Genomic DNA, 19,263 nt, shown 5'->3' with positions numbered 1-19,263 from the left:
AATAAATAATGAAAGAATATTCATTTTTGAGTAAACTATCCTTTTAACTGATAATTTAAATAATATTTTTATATAATGGGTCAGCTTCCATGTCTTTTAAGATTTTGTTTAGATCAACCTGCCTTTTTTTGTTGTTGTTGTGATGAAATGTTTCTTAAATGAACTGGTGGTACTTGTCTATTTTTTGTGTGATTGGTAGCTTTTATGTACTCCAAACTCATGCCCACATACATCTCATTCATTCATGTGTGGTTCAGAGCTAAACTGTGGTGTAAATAGTTAAATGTTACTTTTTTCAAAAGATCTTTTTCTATGCTGTCTGTTACGGTTTATCCTCTGCCTTGCCAATTATTAAGAGGTAAAAGGAGGTTTGTAAATATGAATGGGTTCCACTTTGTTTCTTTTGAAATGGGATGCAGTATTCAGTGGCCACACAAACATGACCGAGGTTTGAAGAAGAATTCCAGCAGCCATCGTCAAGCCGCTTGAGCCTTTCGGAAAAGGTAACATGTAGACAAATAATATTATCAGTGCCTTTTACAACATATTGGTAAACATTATTTTATTTGTTTTCTTCTTCTTTTTTTGTTACTGTATATTAATATTTTAAGCAGTTTAACTGGTTTTGAAGTTCTACATTTTATGTACATGATTTTTTTAAATACATGTCATGTATTTTCTTTCTTAATTACAATCAGCCTGTCTGTGCAACCGTTTGAATCACTTGGCAATTTACAAATCATACTTTATACAATTTAAATGTACTGTTTCACTTTTATGTTTTGTGTTTTGAGCAAAGCTTTATAAAATTGATTAGTACAATCACATTATTTTTTGTGTTTTGCACAATAAAGCCCCTGGGTCTCTTAAATGCCAAATAAACACTCATAATAGTATTTAGAAATGCATGCATACGTTAGCCAGAGTGGTGATAAAATACTAAGGTCTTATAAACTTCCGGTATGCTGTATTTGTTCAGATGGGTGGGTCAGTTATATTGTGTGTGCTCAAGGTCAATATTAAGAGAGTCTGCTTATGCAAATAAAAACATTTATATACTATAGGCTCCATATGGCATATTCTTTTTGGAAACAGTTGATATCCTGTAGCACTTAAGGGCCCTTCAACAGTATGATCTTTAGTGTACTGAAACCGGAGGAATTTAAAGGGTGTTAGTCCACCAAATAAAGATCAAAGCAAAGCTTTTGGAGCATCGTATTTTCACCCGAATGTTATGCAAAGCTATTTTTATATGTGCTGTATATAATTTTGTTTTTTTTTATGCCTATTGTACTTTCTTTTCCTGTCCACCAAATATATGCATAAAGTATGCTAGAATGAAGTAAATGTTTCATCTTAGTGTTTGGTAGATTAAAATTTGTGCTTTAAAGAACAAAAGCCTGTGTAATGGAAATAATTCAAGACAATTGATGATTAAAATAGAGATGAAACTAATAAAGGAAAACCTTTACAAATTGATCTAGTTAAATGACTGAGTTCCTTTCTGCCGCTGATACACACTAACAAACATAATTAAACATCCCATCCTTTGATCAACATTCACTCTCAACCGTTAAAAAACCTCCAGTCCTCTTAGTGCCTGTCAAATCTATCTATCTATCTATCTATCTAATCTGTCTGTCTATGTATCTATGAAAAAGGGAGGTTAAGTTTCAGCTTAATGACAGTGACAAAAATGTTCCTCTTGAACAGTGGGGGCACTTTTGCATGCTTGTTGTCTGTTGATTTTTCCTTAGCGTTCAATACACTGCATCCCATTATTTTAGCAAATAAACTTGTAAATGATATTCATTTTAGTCATGGGCTGTTCTCACGTATTTTGGACTTTCCCAAACAGCAGCATAGTGTGGGCCCAGATCTGGCCAACATCTGGTACGCTTAAAATCCACATGAACCAGATGTGGCCTGGATCTGGGTAGACACCATGTTGCTGTCTGGAGGGTCAGGATAAATGGAGTTTTATCGGACACACTTTATACATCTATCTTCTCAAGGTTGTGTACTGTCATCGATTATCGTCATACTTTAAATGACTGCCGAAGTTCTCCAGATAATTGTCATGTTGTTAAATATGCAGATGACACAGTTCTTCTATCTCTCAAGTTCGAAGTATGATGATAGTCAAGCACTCCATTGAGTTCATTAAGTGGTGCAATAGACCTTATTCACAGCAGTGTGTTTTTGTATTGTTCTGCAGACAAAACACTGCAAAATATATTTCCAAGAAACTTCAGTTGACATAAAATACCCAACAATATGAGCTGTTTTTATAGGCCTAAGTGATCAGACAGTTGATGGACCCCATTGACTACCATAGTAGGAAAAAAAAATGTAAGTCAATGGGGTACATCAACTGGTTACCGACATTCTTCAAAATATGTTCTTTTGTGTTCAGCAGAAGAAATAAATGCATATAGGTTTGAAACAACTTGAGGGTGAGTAAATGATGACAGAATTTTCATTTTCAAGCCCTATTGTAAAGTGGTAAACTAAACTAGACTAATCTATCTATCTATCTATCCATCTATCTATCTATCTATCTATCTATCTATCTATCTATCTATCTATCTATCTATCTATCTATCTATCTATCTATCTATCTATCTATCTATCTATCTATCTATCTATCTATCTATCTATCTATCTATCTATCTATCTATCTATCTATCTATCTATCTATCTATCTCAATTAGGTCCAGTTCAACTTCGAAATAAATTTGAACGCCATTCTGTCCGCCAACCGAAAGGTGGCGACAACGACACATAATCAAAAGATCGAAACAACAAAACACTAGGAAGTACTGCAAGATTGTTAAGAGTTGTTCCTCAATAGGTTCAGAAATAAAATTAAAGAATGTTTGGTCAATGTTTAGGAAAATGACGGGGAAAAGGGATGATGTTAAAATACCAGCTTTAGCTAGAGAACAGGAGATAGTAGTTTTAAATAAAGAAAAGGCAGATTTATTAGGCGAGACATTTGCTGCAGTTCATAATGGTGATCATCTAACAGACATTCATAGAAGGCAGAAGCTACAAAAACTTGGAAAGCATAAAAATATATTGGGAAAATGTAAAAAATGTACATCAACATTAGACATGAATATAACTGTGAAAGAAATTAAAACAGTATTGAAAGGGACAGGATATTCAGCTCCAGGGGAGGACCAATTATGCTATGCTATGTTTCGGCAGATACCGGAAGTTACATTGGAATTAATATTAAAATTATTCAATAAAATATGGAAAGAAGGTACAATACCAAATAGTTGGAAAAGGGCAACAATTGTACCATTTAATAAACCAGGGAAAGATCCAATCAGTCCAAATAATTACAGACCAATAGCTTTAACTTCTCATTTAAGTAAATGGATGGAGAAAATAGTGGTCAGTAGATTAGGGTTTGTTCTTGAACATAAGAAATTAATTAATGGATACCAGTGTGGATTTAGAATAGGGAGATCAACAATGGATGCATTAATTAGAGTCAGTAATGATATAGAGAAAGCGTTAAAAATGAAGGAGATAATGGTTGTAGTATTTTTTGATATAGAAAAAGCATATGATTCATTATGGAGAGAAGGGTTACTTATAAAAATAAAGCAGATGGGAATAGGTGGGAAGATGTATAATTGGATAGCAAATTTTTTGATGGATAGGAAAATAAGGGTGAAGATGGGGAACGATTATTCAAAAGAATTCAATGTGGAAAATGGAATACCTCAAGGTAGTGTAATAAGCCCAATTTTATTTAATATCATGATTAATGACATCTTTTCAGATACTGACAAATGTATTAAATCTGCATTATTTGCAGATGATGGGGCCATATGGATGAGAGGAAAGAATATAAAACATGTAGTAGGAAATATTAAGAAAGCAATTAATAAAGTAGAAAAATGGTCTTATGAATGGGGTTTTAAATTATCAGCAAACAAGTCTTGTTTTATGGTATTCACAAATAAGAGAAATATTGATATAGGAACAATGACATTATATGGACAGACGTTGGAAAGGGTTACAGAATTTAAATACCTAGGACTATGGTTAGATAGCTCTTATACATGGAAAACACATATAGATAACTTGGAAACTAAATGTAAGAAAGTTATAAATCTCTTAAAGGCTGTGGCTGGAAATAACTGGGGTGCAGATAGACAGTCATTATTAAACATATACAGGGCTCTTATGAGATCAATAATAGATTATGGCAGTTTTATTTATGGAGCAGCAGCTAAAACAACACTACAAAGGATAGATAGATTACAGAGTAGAGCTTTACGTATATGTACAGGAGCAGTGAAAACAACACCTATCAATGCTCTTTTAGTAGAGACTGGAGAAACTCCACTGGAAATGAGAAGAATGAAATTAGGTTTAGTATATTGGATGAAAATTAAAAGTAGTATGGATGAAAATGTAACTTCAACAATTCTAAAAACTTGTTGGGAATATTCAAAGTTCCATGGTAATGGATTTGGATGGGTTATAAGCAAATTGATTAAAGAGTTTGGATTAGAGGATAAGGAAATAGCACAATGTAATCCAATTAGTGTTGTTCCTCCATGGTTATTTCCTGAGATAAATGTAGACATGAGACTTCTTAAAATGAAAAATGAATGGAATTTAAACGAAATAGGGATACAGACTGATATATATTTAAGAAACTCTTATTATAATTACCTTAAAATATATTCAGATGGGTCTAAGAATTTAAAAGGGTGTGTGGGAATGGGAATATATATTCCTGAGTTCAAAATACATATTTCTAAAAGAATGTCAGATCAACTATCAGTTTTCACAGCAGAGATGGTGGCAGTTATATTGAGTTTACAATGGGTTGAGGAGGTTAGACCAGATAGGGTGGTGATATGCACGGATTCCAAAGCAGCTTTAGAAAGTATTCAGGGAGAAGGAAATAATAGGAAAGATTTAGTATTAGAAATTCAGCACAGTTTATTTAGATTATACAGGGGTGGCATTGATATTTGGTTTTGTTGGGTACCAGCACATGAAGGGGTAAAAGGAAATGAAAAGGCAGACAAATTAGCAAAAAGGGCTTTAGAGGAGGCAATAGCAATTACAATTCCTTTAGGGAAAGGGGAAGGAAAATCATTTATTAAGAGGAAAGAAATTGAAAATTGGCAAAAAAGGTGGAATGAAGATAAAAAAGGAAGAAGATTATATAAAGTACAAAAGTCAGTAGTAAAGAGAAATATTAATGAGAGAAACCGAAGGGAAGAAATAATAATGATCAGATTAAGAGTAGGTCATACTTATTTAAATGACAATTTATATTTAATAGGGAGGAAAAATAATGATAAATGTGAAGGATGTAGAGAGATAGAAAATATAGAACATGTATTGATGAACTGTAAAACATATGAACCTGAAAGGGAGAAATTGAGAAGAGTAGTTGAAAGGACAGGCCAAGAATGGAGTCTTAAAGGATTATTGGGAAATAAAGGAAATATAAAAGATATTTATAGATTAAGGAAAGCATTATTTATTTATCTTCAGAATACAAAATTAAAAAATAGAATTTAATAGATGTAAAACAATGTTGCTACACACTCATGAACAGTAGGTGGCGGTATGCACCTTAAGTTGCTTGCAATCCGCCATGATAGAAAAGAAGAAGAAGAAGAAGAAGAAGAAGATTGTTAAGATTCATGAAGATATCTACACTTCACTTGACAGTCTGCTTTTCATTCTTGATGGATGAGGGAATCCGCCCTGAGTAAAACAGATGACCATGCGCAGTGAACACCCGGAAGGGTTGATTTTGTCAAATAATAATAGCGTAGCAGCAGTAGAACTTAGTGTTTAACTGTCAAAATAAGACACTGCTGAACTATTTAACGTTACTCACTGTATGTAGATTCAACTGAAGTAGAATCTGCAAGGATGGATCTTTGACGGGGTTTAAAGTTTATGTCTGCCTTCAAACTCCTACTCATAAACTGCAACTGTTCCGGATTACTGCTATAGTCTCCTTAAAAGGTAAGACTATGAAAATATATTTTAATATTAACGTTACATCTAAAAACTAATTGGATCATAGATTTATTTTAAACCTCTGTCTATGTCATTGTGACTTGCGATCAAATATAAATTAGATATGTTGTTGTTGTTTTTCAGGTTTTTGTCATTTACATTTATTTATTCATCTATTCACTAGTAAATTCGGAAATCAAAATTTTCTGAATATTTCTGAAATAATGTTGAATATATTTCATATTTCTGTATCTAATGTTTCTGAACATTTTACAATTTTTGTCCGTATACTTTTTTAAATCTTCAGTTAAAGTAATAGTTCACCCAGAATTGGTAAGATCATTTTTGTGTGATAAGCATTGTTTACTCAACCTCATGTTGGCTTTATTTCTTCCCTGGAAACAAAAAAGTTGATGAGCTGAATGACAGCCTCAGTCACCATTCACTTTCACTGTATGGAAAAACGACACATTGAAAGTGAATGGTGACCGAGGCTGTCAAAGAAAGCGTGACATGATTGCAACAACATGAGTGTGAGTAAATGATGACACACTTTTCATGTGTGATTGATCCATCCCTCTAATTGTTTAACATTTCAGTCCTAAAATTATTTTAGTAAACTGTAGGGTGAATGTTTGATTTCTTGGTCAGGAACACTATATTGTGTGGATACTATATAGCTCTGGATATCAGTGTTGTTTATGGCCATTAATGTTTACAGAGCAGCTTGCTTGTAAGACCCAGCTGGGACAACATTGTATTTCAACATCTGTCTGCTCTTTGTCCTTTTCTGCCTCATGTCACCCCAGTCTGTCCTGGTCTCCTCCTGAGAGGCTGTCATCATGGCATCGGCCAAGCTTAAGTACCTCTCTCTGGGGGTCCTGGTGTTCCAGACCACGTCCCTGGTGCTGACCATGCGTTACTCGCGCACCTTACAGGGCGACGGGCCGCGTTACCTCGCCTCCTCTGCTGTGGTGGTGGCAGAGTTCCTCAAGATCCTCACCTGTATGGGGCTCGTCTTCAAAGATCACAGTAAGTTTCATGATGCCTCCTTCCTCATTGAGATGAATGAACCTCATTGAACCTCAAGTATGAAGTCTGGCTGGAGTTCTTAGGAAGTCATTCACCTCTTTAAGTAGATGAATGTACAGAGAGATGATAGTGAATGCATTAATATATTTAAAAATTGTATTCCTGTAATGGAAAATCTGAATTTTCAGCATCATTACGCCTGTCTTCAGTCACATAATCCTTCAGAAATCATTCTAATAAGCTGATTTGCTGCTCTAGAAACATTTCTTATTGGTATCAATGTTGAAAACGACCCCATATATTTGAACGGTAATGAACATCAAATAGTCATTTAAAAGTGAGGATTAGAATCCTATATATATATGCCGCCTGAGTCTGAGTCTACATCAGGGAGGAATGGCTCTGAATCATTGCTGGGTGTAACTACTGTATCTGTGTGGAACAGGTTACAGCGGCCGAGCACTGAGCAGTATTCTGAGACAGGAGATTCTACACAAACCCATAGAGACGCTGAAGCTGGCGATCCCTTCTGGGATCTACACACTACAGAATAACCTGCTCTACGTAGCGCTGTCCAACCTTGATGCAGCTACCTACCAGGCAAGTCCATATGCATTCATTAGTTGCATACATTATTTTATGGCTATCGTTATATATATTTTTTATGTATCCTGTGCACTTCTAGGTGACATACCAGTTGAAGATCCTGACCACAGCCCTGTTTTCTGTGTCTATGCTGGGCCGCAGACTCGGGGTGTACCAGTGGTTGTCTCTGCTAATTCTTATGGCTGGGGTTGCACTTGTACAGGTAAAGATGCCTTGATTAGAGATTAACTGTCAAAAAATGTGTTGCAATCTTTGATGTATTCATGTAATTCGTGATTTCTTGTTTGGACAGTGGCCAACGGACTCCACGTCAGACTCTCAGAAAGAGCAGCCGACTGCAGGCTCACAGTTTGTGGGGCTGGTGGCCGTGTTGGTGGCCTGTTTCTCCAGTGGGTTTGCTGGCGTCTACTTTGAGAAGATTCTTAAAGAGACCAAGCAGAGTGTTTGGGTCCGAAACATCCAGCTTGGTAAGTAGTTTTAAAGTAATTAAACATACATGGATCATTACAGGAAAAATTAGATATGTGACTAACAAAAGCTTATGATTCTTACATGCTTTGTTCATCGTGATAATCTTCACAACTGAACATAACTTTTATGAATATTGAAGCGTAAATACAATTGGTAAAAGTCAAAAGCTGATCTCAGGCTATAAACCAAATACACAACTTCAACGTCAACATCACTAACTCATTTTTTTTTTTTTTTACTAATGTCTTTGTTTGAAAAAAAATTTCCTGAAAGCTCGAGTTATAATATTTTGCAAGAGTATGATTATGAACACAAGGCTTTGAAAGTAGACTAGTGAGTAGATGAGTTTACCTGTTCGGCTGATGACGTTTAATATCCCAGACAACCTCTTTAGCCACTTGTTAGCAACCACCTTCTTGCAAGTAAAAGCTTTAAAAAATCACAAGAGTGTATTATTGAACAGTAACTTGAAAATATCTTGAGCTTATTTTCACCACAGACCTTTTTTCAAGCATTTTAACAAAAACCCATTGACTTCAGGAAAATGGAACCAGAAGTGCTAAAATGCTAACTTGTTTTTAACTTGTTTCACCACTCTATATCATACTAAAGAGAGGTCGGGAATCTATTTAACGTTCAGTGGTGTTTTAACAGCTACTAACTACAATGTATTGTTCTAAGAGCAGAAAGCAACAAAAAAGCAGATAAAATTGCATCACTGGGATGGGCGACTACACCTATGCGTGCCAATGCGAACACACCTGCCTAAAGTTGCTGGCCACTACTAGAGGGATTTGCATATAAAGTCACACAATATACTGTATTGTGGTTTTAGTATAATCCGTATGTATGATGCTTTTCCTCAATCTAAGCATGATGGTGTTCAGATCAAATTAACACTTCACACGACTTAGATAGGTGACAATTAACTGGTAACATGAAGCACTGACACATTCAACGTATTTTTACACTAGAAGTCTGTATAATCTGTAATTCCTAAAGATGTTCTCAAATTTCAAACAACTGAAATTTGTATTTTTTTAACAAGCAGAATCCTTGCACAAAAAAAACAGTCTGAGGTCAATTTCAGGAGCTTAAGGCGACTATGTATGTGCGTGTGTTTTCATTCTTGCCATGTGGAGTCTCAGTGTAAGATTTATTTATAACTGGCAATGTGTGAATTGAGCGTGTGTAGTGATTCACCTCCTAATGTGATCTTCTGTTCACCATAACGAACTAAGCCAAAAAAGCATCCCTGTTCTTCAGTGAGTGCCAAGATAATTTGATAACCTATAATTTCATAATTTTAAAGTTTATCACAATCATTTAATTTCTTTTCTCAGAATTTAGTCATTTATTGATTTTCCAAGTGTTTATACACTATCGTTCAAAGGTTTGTGGTCAGTACGTTTATAATGTATAATGTTTCTATTTCAAATAAATGCTCTTCTTTTAAACTTTCTATTTATCAAATGATTGTAGTTTCCAAGGAGCAAAACTGTTTTTAACCTTGATAATAATAAGAAATGTTTCTTGAGCACCAAATCAGCATATATATAAAATATATTAAAATAGAAAACAGTTCATTTAAAGTGTAATATTTCACAATATTACTATTTTACTGGATTTTTTTATCAAATACATTTACTAAACCTTTGAACTAGTGTAGATTACAGTAGTTTGATTTAATGTTTACAAATTTGAATTATTCATTCAATCTTAATTATAATTTGAGAATAGATATTTTATATATACCTATTCGCTTCATTTGTCTCAAAAGAAATGAGTGGTGAACAGCTATTCTGCTGCTGTAATTTCCTTATATGACTGTACATATCTGAGTACTGTGGTATAGTATCTCATGTGTATCTTCTGTGTGCAGGCATGTTTGGCCTGGTTTTTGGGATCTTCGGGATGTTGGCATACGACGGAGACAGAGTCCAAGAACACGGAATGTTCCAGGGCTACAACACGCTGACCTGGATTGTGGTTGCTCTTCAGGTGAGCCTGAACACTTTGCAGTACAAGACTTGTGAATTACAAATGTTTACATGTGAGTCAGAGTTGATAACTGCTTCATTATTAACAGCGAACAGGAAGCCAACACAACCCTTTCTCCTGCAACAATATAAATTGAATCTTTTTTTATTTCACACAGGCTCTGGGAGGACTCGTTATAGCTGCTGTCATCAAGTATGCTGACAACATACTAAAAGGCTTCGCTACATCACTCTCAATAATCCTCTCCACATTCATTTCATATTTCTGGCTTGAGGACTTTGAGCCTACTAGGTAAAAAAAAAATGTGATCAATAAATGCTTTAAATGCAACTGAATTAAGTTTAAAAAGGTTTAATTTAATTAAAATGAACTTTTTTTTTAAAAGCACTTGTTTATCTCTCCTGTGCAGCGTGTTCTTCCTGGGCACAGTATTTGTCATGATGGCGACGTTTCTCTATGGTTATGAGAACAAGCCGGCAACCAACCCAAGCAGAGCATGATAAATGGATGGCTGATGTGAAAGTGGAGTGGAACAAAGGGATGAAACGAGTGGAAGGACGGAGAAGTGGAGAGGAGGCGTAGAGAGCGAAGAAGTAGGATTGATTCAAGGTTGGATAACAGGCTGGGCCACTGCTGTGCAGTGCTGAGCTGAAGCACACTGGGTGAAATGCTTTGGGCCTGTGGTTTCAGTGAAACTCGTTTAGCTTGAAAACATTCATCATTGCTAATCCTCATTAATGGGTGATGGATAAAAACACTTCATAATGTGCCATCTTCAATTGATTCTGAATGAGTTGAGACCTTTTTTTGGATCATGACTTGAGCACAGAACTCGTTTGTCTCTTCTCAATCATTTAATATCGGTTCATCTTTGAGGGGCAATGGCTGCTTTTGGATCGCTAATTAAACTTGAATTTCGCAGTAACTCGCCAATGGATATTAGGCTACTAATGGGGTCGTTGCATCACTGTATTTTTGTGTCATTATTCAAACTGCTTAAGTCCTACAAAAATATATTTTATGTTATTTTAATAGACTGGGATGCTGGGTTAGATTCTGTGCCATAGAAATTGAGGGAATGATGTACCTTTTGTGAATATGATGTAAACTTTTTGATATTATTATAATGAAATGATAAAAACAAGACTTACGACAATGATGCTAGCCGGTCAGTTTGCGGAATATGGTGATTACAGATTATTTTATGTATTACCTCTGTCACCAGGCAACAAAGTACGGAGCCCCTAAAGGGACATGTTGATGGAAAAAATATATTTCAATGCTTTAACATTCGCTCGCAAATGTTTTGCGTTCACTAGCAAATCTTTTGCGAACAAAGGCAAAGATTTTGTGAATGAATATAAAGTTTCTCGTGGGAACGCAAACATTTTGCAAGCGAATTCAAAGTTTTTCAGGGAAATGCGAAACATTTGCGAGAGAACGCAAAAGAATTGACAATTTTCCTTCCCATCTTATATCTCATTTCCCATGTCCCTTTAGGGGCTCTGTAACAAAGAATACTTGAGTTACTCCATTATATATGCAAGGAAGTGCTTTTTTAGTGACTTTGCACCATGTGTGAAGCTATATTGGTATCTGGTGAGGAGTAATAATAAATCAGGTGTTTAATTATCTTCTTTTTTTTTTTTTTTTTTTAACAATACATACATTTTCACCATGGCAGCGCAAAATTTTAAAGAAAGAGGTTTAGTATTTGTTTCAAAAGGGTGTAAAAACAATGCATGCAATAACAGCTTGAAAAAGATAATTAATTAAAAAAGCAAAAAGGTTTTTCTGTTCTTACTTACAGTTGGCCATTCAGATCCATGTTTATTTGATCAGTCAGGATGCTTTATCTGCCTGAGTCCTTCAAAACACACTGTGAACCACAAAAACAATAAACTTTACAGTGACCTCTGAAGACCAGCATCGGTAATGTTGTTTTTGTGCATCCCATATGGCATCATAAATTTAATTTATACAATTCCAATGGCTTTAATGCTCAGGCATACTGATTCATTTTTGAAAATCAAGCAGTCACTGTAATTTCTGCAGGCGCTGGATACTCTTGAGGAGGAAGAAGAGGGTGCTTCAAAGAAGGAGGTGGTTTTGTTGTGCTTTCCTGTCTGGATGTGTGTTCGTTATCTCAGTAGGAATGTCCGGATAGTTTGCACCTCTCTAATGAGTAGCGGTGGGAGTTGGTGTTTTCAGCACTGTTCAAATCTTTCTCTTGCCCTCCCTCGATTCCCTCGCTACAAGGTGAGCTGACAAGTGAAATTGTTGACAGCTCCAGACATTCTTCAGCTTAGAGCTTAGAAATACAAGCAGGCGAAGTCCTGTTATTTCCACTTCAGCAGTATTCACAGTCCAGGTTATGCTCTGTGGAACTAAAAAGTCTTACATCTCTTCTTCATTTATGCCATGCTGAACAGCAAATATATCTGACAGTTGGGGCTTTCGGTTTCCTTCAAATGAACTTTGAATGAAACCAATTAAGTTCTATTGTACACCTTCTGAAGTCATACATTCATTCACAACCGTTGCTCTTGTTTTGCAATATAAGTAACATGTAAAACTTGCTGCTCTGCCTGAGCAGGGCTGGCTCCTGTGTATCTCAGATGTTTTACACTTAAAGAGAACTTTTAAAAGAAAAGGTTGGAGTTAAATCATCTGTAAATGGTTGAATTGTCTGTAATACTCCAGCCAAAAATGAACATGAAAATTCTGCCATTATTCACCCTAATGTCGGTCAGGAAAACATTTTGAAGAACGTTGGGGAGTAAAACCATTGAACCCATTGACTTCCATTGTATGGACAAAAAACTAATTTCTCAAAATATTTTTATGTTCCACAGAAGAAAGAAAATCATACAGGTTTGGAATGACATTATGGTTATTACTTTGACAGAATGTATTTTTGTTTGTTGGTGGAGTATCCCTTTATGTATACCAGAAGAAAGATTTATTCACCTTGATTCTTGAGGTTTTAAGGCAAATGTCAATATCAAATTAAAGGGATAATTCACCCAAACTACTACCTGTTCGACTCTTTCCTCAGTGGAATTCAAAAGAAGTTTTTTTCTTCTTCTTCTATACATTGAAAGTCAAAGGTGTCCAATGCAGTTTTGTTTCATTGGATGGACAAAAACATTCTTTAAAATATCTTCTTGCGTCTCCTTCACTCAAGGAACGAAAGTCATAAAAGTTTGAAATTATTTGAGAGTGCGTAAATGATGAATTTTTTGGAATGAACCGTCCCTTTAAGTGTCTCTATGGCCATTCAAGAACCAAGCATCTCTTTAAAGGCAGTAGTGTGGATTTAAGGCAAATTTTGATTGAAAACCTTCGTTTTCCCACAACCTGCTACTTGGAGGGGATCACCACTAATGGTGGTCCTCGCTTGGGCCTCCACATTAGCACTTGGGCGTCATTAGCATTAGGTTTACCCAGAGCTTTAAGGGGGATCGGCTCCATATGAGTCAACACCTTGGGCTGGTCCTGGTGTACCCGGCCGGTGAGTCTTGCTCGAGATCCCAGTGGCTTGGAGGAGTCCACGGCGATGTCCACTTTCATCCTCCACTTCACTGTCTGCAGGAGGATCTTCTCCTGTGTGGCCATATTCAAAGCCACCAGCCAAGTGGTGAAGCTCTGGTCGCGTGTGATCCGCGTGAGCAAAGGCACATTGCTCTCGCTCACCGGTACGGCCCATGTTACGCTGGGGTAGAAGTTATCATTCATGCTTACAGTGAAGCGTGAGGGTTTGGATGCGGGGCCGGAGAGGGTCACCGTCTCCGTTGTGTTTCCGTACCACGGATAACTCACGCCGTCTGAGTCGCTGATGGCCTTTACCAGTCCTTCTCGCAACTCTGGCAGCTCCCAGCTTGACCTGCGGAAATGAACGTTTAGAGGTGACACAAACAAACAAGCTTGTGCTGTTTTATGCTGTAAGTGAAAGAAGATGCTGTGTCCAAGTGTACAAATGATATTTGGGGTTAAGGATGACATTCATTATCAGGGTCCCAGCTGCCTGTGTAAAATGACTCCGTGTGAGAGGACGTTAATGTGGCTGGGTGTTGTTAGGTATGACCCCATGCTGGCATTTCTTCTTTGGTCCAGCACCATCTGTGTCACAGCAAACTCCACGCAACCACCCGCTCAGGCAGTAATACACACCCCCACACACATGTCCACACCTCCACACAGACAGGCCCCCCAGGAAGCATCAGAAGAGCCCACATCACACGTCACAGGGCTTGTGGGTGGGTGTGAGAATGTCTCTATCTCGTCTGCTGCTCTGTGTAGATAATTGCATTCGCCTGCAAAACTAAAGTGTTTAGTGCAACCACGCTGATGTTTCAGAGCAGCTATTCTGTTTTTATCTGCTGCCTTTCCCCGTCTGATCCAGTGACAGGCTGTGAAACTCATTTGTGGGAGTATAAATGAAAGAGCAGTGACTGATGAAGGTGCAAACACTCCTCCCCTTAGGCACTGAGCTGATGTATGCATACTCTCTGAATATAAATCACTGCTGCACTGCACTGTTCAATTATTACTTTAAATAGTGTATGGCAAAGGATAACTTCAGACTAATATAAATGAAAAATGTACCCATAGATGAGTCAATGACAACTTTTTTTAAAGTCAATTTATACAAAGATGATTTGAATGTGATAAACATGATTTCAATTTCTAAATTAAATTCATTTAGATTTTTTTTGTTTTTTTTTTGATAGAAGCTTAAAATTTAAGTGCTGTAACTGTCACAAGATTTGAGGGGGAATAATGAAAAAAGTCTCCTAAAAAGGCTTAAATTCTTGACTGTAGAAATGTTGACATAAGCAGTTTGGCATATTTCTCAGATTTTTTTGTTTAAAATAAAGGAATAGGCCTATCTATTGTTCTGGTAAATCCAAGTCAGTGTGGCATCAATTTGATTAAGGAAAGTTTTAGGAAAACAAAAAAAATACATTTTAAAATGTCAGGTATTTTGTCCTTTTTATGAAAAGGATGTTTTGTTCCGGTCATAATGAGTAACTTTAAGAAAAATACTGGTTCATGAATCATGACTCAGATGACTCACCTGTATTCAACATTCAAGTATTTTAGTAGCCTACCTTACAGTTGATGGCTATTTGGAGTCATTTAATTCGAATTAGGCTAATTGTTTTTCAAAAAATACAGACTGAAAGAACTTGGCACAATATGTAAGAACTTAGCACATTTGTTTTAAACTAGATTTTTAAATACTTTTACAATCTCTGACATCCTTATTTGCCACTGACCCAGATAAATGATTGCTTATCAGTGGCTTAATTAATTTCCATATTTTTAGTTCATTTAGTAAAAAGTAAGGGCATCGAAGGCATAAAACATGCACCAGGCTTACATGCCGAGGTCTCCATAAGTGTTGTAAAATTCCATTTGAGTGCACGCTTGAATCCAACCCACGACCCAAGTCTCATTTCGAGGGATCGGCGGCATTACTATTCGGGCGGAGGCCTTGAAGTACGGGGTTTTGTAGCGGAGCACTATGGGTGAATTCTCCTCGATCAATGTCGGGCAATGGTCAATAGTAGCAGACACGTCGTAAACAACGATGTTCTCGCGTTTGATTCGTGGCTTGCAGGCGACACTCTGAAGGCAACCCATGGCTGGAGAGGGTCAGAATCAGGGTAATCGGCCAACCAAGTAGGGTGTTTAAAAAATAATAAGTATACTTTCAAATGTCCGAAAAAAATCGATCTAAGCTCATGTCCAGTCCAGTTCAACCAAAATAGTTAAGCTACTCCTCAAATTAGTAAATGTAGGGTATTTGAATTATGAAAAGTCAAAGACAAGACATAAACGGGTGTCATTCAAAAGCACGTGCTTTCCCCCAAGTCAATGCCATTTAGATATGATCAACAGATATCAAATAACTGTCTAGTTACTTGGGATCAACAACAGGTTGCAAGACCTCCGGCCATCTCGTGTTCTTCGGTGTGCCCATGCCTTTGATTGTCACTCGCGATCGTGCTTAAGGGTTGGTTTGGGCTCCCACTTCAATCTGATAGGTTTCCTTTCAAATCCACATGGCCTTTTGCAGCTCTTCGCCCTTTCATCCGTTTCTTTCTGGTCCGAGTTTTCATGTCACAACCGGAGGCAGAGCAAAAACAGTCAGGTGTGGCGGACCGCTCGCCTCGACAAGAGCTGGTCGCGATTCTGTTTTTCTCGATTGATGTTTGCGCAACAGACACTCTCAAAGTATTTCATGATTTACAACGGAGGAACCGCGGAAAGTAGGCTATGTTACACAGCGGAGTGTTGCTCTCGATCACATCACAATTGGCGTTCCGTTATAGCGTGTATTCCTTCAGTAAACACAGACATCCTACACAAACACGCTAGGCGTCCAGATGAGATTGGGTAAATCGTTGAAATGTGCACTGTCAAAACGACTGCTATTCAGCTTTTAAATAAACCGTTCCCGTGTCCGTTGTTGATGTGCACGGCGTGGTCGCTGTTCTGTTACTGTGGTGCTGAATGAACGGTCAGAGGCGCGTGGGAGTACCGGTGCACATTATAGCCCTCCTCACGTAGAGCTACACTCAGTTCATCATATAGAGCTCTCCGTTAAACAAAACCAAGAAAAAACTATGTAATGCAATACTGGAATAGCTACTGAAATGCATGACTCAAGATTGATGGATAATGTTGGATCTTACGAAATGCTTTGTAATAGGATATTCGTAATTCTTTAGTAGCCTAATATTATATTACTTATGCAGGTAGATAGATTGGGCTACACGATGTTGAAAACATAATGATGTCTCTTCCGATATAGTTGGCTTGTGTAACACGAATAGGTTGATCTTGCCATATGTAAAAGTGGGACACAATTTCACAAACAAAAGGTAGGCTAGGGGTGGAGGTGTCATAAAAGTAGACTAATTATTCCTTATACACGCATCCGTAAACCTCGCAGTTTTCGCTTTGCATATGATTTTTTCTTTATGGCGTGCAATGCGCACTCACTCCCACTAAGCAATGGGTTTTCAGTGCATAGCATATGCACGCAAAAAAAAACATTTTTGGCATATAAATGTTACAAAATAACATTCGTGGTATAGATACGCACTTTCATGAGATTGTGTTGGTTACGCCTAGTAGCCTAGGGTCGACAAAAGATATTTGCTTAGAAGAAACTTAAAAGGATTCATCCATAAATGAAAATTCTATCATTAGGCCTAATTATTCACCCTCATGTCTTCCAACTCTGTAAGACTTTTGTTCATCTTCGGAAAAACAAATGAAGATCTTTTCAATGAAATCTGAGAGCTGTCTCTCCATTGACAGCTTTGCAACTGACCAATTAGTCCAATTTTTCTGACGAGACTATTGTTATATATGACAAAGATAATTAATTAGACTTTTATTCACATTTAAATATTTATCAGCAGACATTAACCAATGCTCATCTGATCCTGTTGGGAGAACAAACATCATTGATAATGATAACACACGATAATGAACCTCATTGGTTCTTGCTGAAGCTCAAAGGAGCTGCCTAACACAAGAACTAACCTCATTGGTTCTAGCACATCAAGCAAACATGTTTGAGCTTCAATTTACCACAACTGGTGTGTGAGGTGATGTATGTTTATAAGATAAAAGCCTAAATTAAATCTGTTTATCATATAAAGTGATCTTGTCTTTTCAGAAAATTTTGACTAAACCCCTTAATTCATATGGATTCGTTTTACAATCTCTTCATTCACTTTTGGAAACATCAAAGTGCCAGTTGTAGCTGTTTATGGAGGGACAGAAGCTCTCAGATTTCATCAAAATGATCTTCATTTGTGTTCCGAAGATGAACAAAATTCTGACGGGTTTGGAACGACATTAGGGTGAGTCATTTATTGCAGAATTTTCACTTATTGGGTAGCCTATACTTGCGCCAGTGAAAGCACAGGCACCTGAGTAAACCTTAAAGATGAAAAACGTTTATATGCTGCAAGACAAGAGATAGCCCAAGATGCAAAAGGCAATTTAAATGTTAACTTTAAGAAACATTTTCACTTGCAGAATTGGATATAATAAATTTTTTTGTAACTTTGATCCATATTTAACCTCCCCTTCTCTCTTACATATTAGGCTAACACAGGAAGATTATACAGCTCGAGAGACATGTTCCGCTTCTTAATTGGTGGCTTTCCGTGTTACCATGACAACCAACATAGAATGACTGTCGTCACTAAGGCCTATCTCATGTCAAATCTATCCGTCAGTGAGGTCAGAAGAAGATGATGGCGATTAGTGAATCTGAACGCATCCTGGAGTAAAGTGTAGATTTGAAAGATTGAACGTGTACAGCAGGTGTAAGTGACATCAGAATGACAGCCGACTGCATCCATTGGATCAATTGCTTTGTTGTTTTTCTCATTTTTAAGTCGCTTTACATAAAAAAGTCTGCCAAGAATGTAAATTACTATCTCCCTATTCGTTCTTTTAAAGCATGAGCAGCCCACAGAATGAGGTAGAGCGATAAAAAGAACTTTAGGCTGTCCACCTTTCCTTATTTTACCTATGTGTCACGTGACATACATATGAAAATATCTCATTAGTATTATACGAGTCACGCAGTCTGTTTCAAAAACACTAAGCACCGCACAAAGAAAACGTTCAAAAGTAACTTTTATGATTCATCTCGTTTCATTGTCTTTATTTATTTTAAGTATTTTCTTAAAAAAGCATGCCATGTCTCTCTAAAGTCACAGTCTGCATTTACCAAATTATCCAGCAGAGGGAGATATTGCTTCTGAGAAATTAAAGTCAATTGTAGGACTAGCTCGGGTGTTCTGGTAATGTGTAGGTGGTGTAAAGTGCACTCTTTCATACACACTTTTTTCTTTCTTTTTTTATTGTTTTAATGCACAATTTTTTTTTGCAATGTCTGCAGTTCTGTGGCCAGAATTTTTTTCAGATTTTTTTTAGGTCATTGCATTGTTTTGGAAAATAGCATAACATAGGAATAACATTTCTTTATTCAATTTGTTTCTTATGTCTTCTGTAGTGGACACCATTTATTAAAAAAATTAACAGACATGAAAAGACACGAATAGATAAAAACAATGTTCAATTTTTCAATTTTTAGGTTTC

General features: G+C 36.7%; 2 protein-coding genes across 4 annotated transcripts; one reads left to right on the top strand and one right to left on the bottom strand.

The window, feature by feature from the left end:
* The first annotated feature begins 2,739 nt into the window (after positions 1-2,739).
* slc35a3a (solute carrier family 35 member A3a) lies at positions 2,740-12,046 on the top strand. 3 transcript variants are annotated; one of them, XM_077224275.1, is made up of 9 exons: positions 2,740-2,839; positions 5,687-6,021; positions 6,825-7,047; positions 7,493-7,647; positions 7,733-7,855; positions 7,946-8,120; positions 10,007-10,125; positions 10,283-10,416; positions 10,535-12,046. In XM_077224275.1, exons 3-9 carry the CDS (start codon positions 6,858-6,860, stop codon positions 10,623-10,625), a joined length of 987 nt encoding a protein of 328 aa, XP_077080390.1. In that variant the 5' UTR covers positions 2,740-2,839; positions 5,687-6,021; positions 6,825-6,857; the 3' UTR covers positions 10,626-12,046. The 3 variants fall into 3 exon arrangements, 2 of the variants coding, with proteins under 2 accessions (XP_077080390.1, XP_077080389.1); XR_013201188.1 differs by lacking the exon at positions 2,740-2,839 and having other exon boundaries at positions 5,642-6,021; positions 10,535-11,350; positions 11,626-12,046; XM_077224274.1 differs by lacking the exon at positions 2,740-2,839 and having other exon boundaries at positions 5,641-6,021.
* On the bottom strand, positions 11,915-16,639 carry fam78bb (family with sequence similarity 78 member Bb). Its single transcript, XM_077224276.1, has 2 exons — positions 15,512-16,639; positions 11,915-14,011 (listed from the first exon to the last, which is right to left on the bottom strand). Exons 1-2 carry the CDS (start codon positions 15,772-15,774, stop codon positions 13,489-13,491), a joined length of 786 nt encoding a protein of 261 aa, XP_077080391.1. The 5' UTR covers positions 15,775-16,639; the 3' UTR covers positions 11,915-13,488.
* Between the last annotated feature and the right edge of the window lie 2,624 nt (positions 16,640-19,263).

The sequence above is a fragment of the Siphateles boraxobius genome, unplaced genomic scaffold, assembly GCF_051911475.1.
Source record: "Siphateles boraxobius isolate OS27281-9 unplaced genomic scaffold, OSU_SipBor_1 9, whole genome shotgun sequence".
NCBI lineage: Eukaryota > Metazoa > Chordata > Actinopteri > Cypriniformes > Leuciscidae > Siphateles > Siphateles boraxobius.
Note: the sequence above shows the minus strand (reverse complement) of the source record. Positions and strands in the feature narration are given on the sequence as shown.

Excerpts from the sequence above, each read along its gene's own strand:
- slc35a3a (XM_077224275.1), top strand. The coding sequence starts at position 6,858 with ATGGCATCGGCCAAGCTTAAGTACCTCTCTCTGGGGGTCCTGGTGTTC. Across the intron at positions 7,856-7,945 it reads CTGGGGTTGCACTTGTACAG|TGGCCAACGGACTCCACGTC; the intron begins GTAAAGATGCCT and ends TTGTTTGGACAG. Across the intron at positions 10,417-10,534 it reads GAGGACTTTGAGCCTACTAG|CGTGTTCTTCCTGGGCACAG; the intron begins GTAAAAAAAAAA and ends TCTCCTGTGCAG.
- fam78bb (XM_077224276.1), bottom strand. The coding sequence starts at position 15,774 with ATGGGTTGCCTTCAGAGTGTCGCCTGCAAGCCACGAATCAAACGCGAG. Across the intron at positions 14,012-15,511 it reads ACTTATGGAGACCTCGGCAT|GTCAAGCTGGGAGCTGCCAG; the intron begins GTAAGCCTGGTG and ends TCATTTCCGCAG.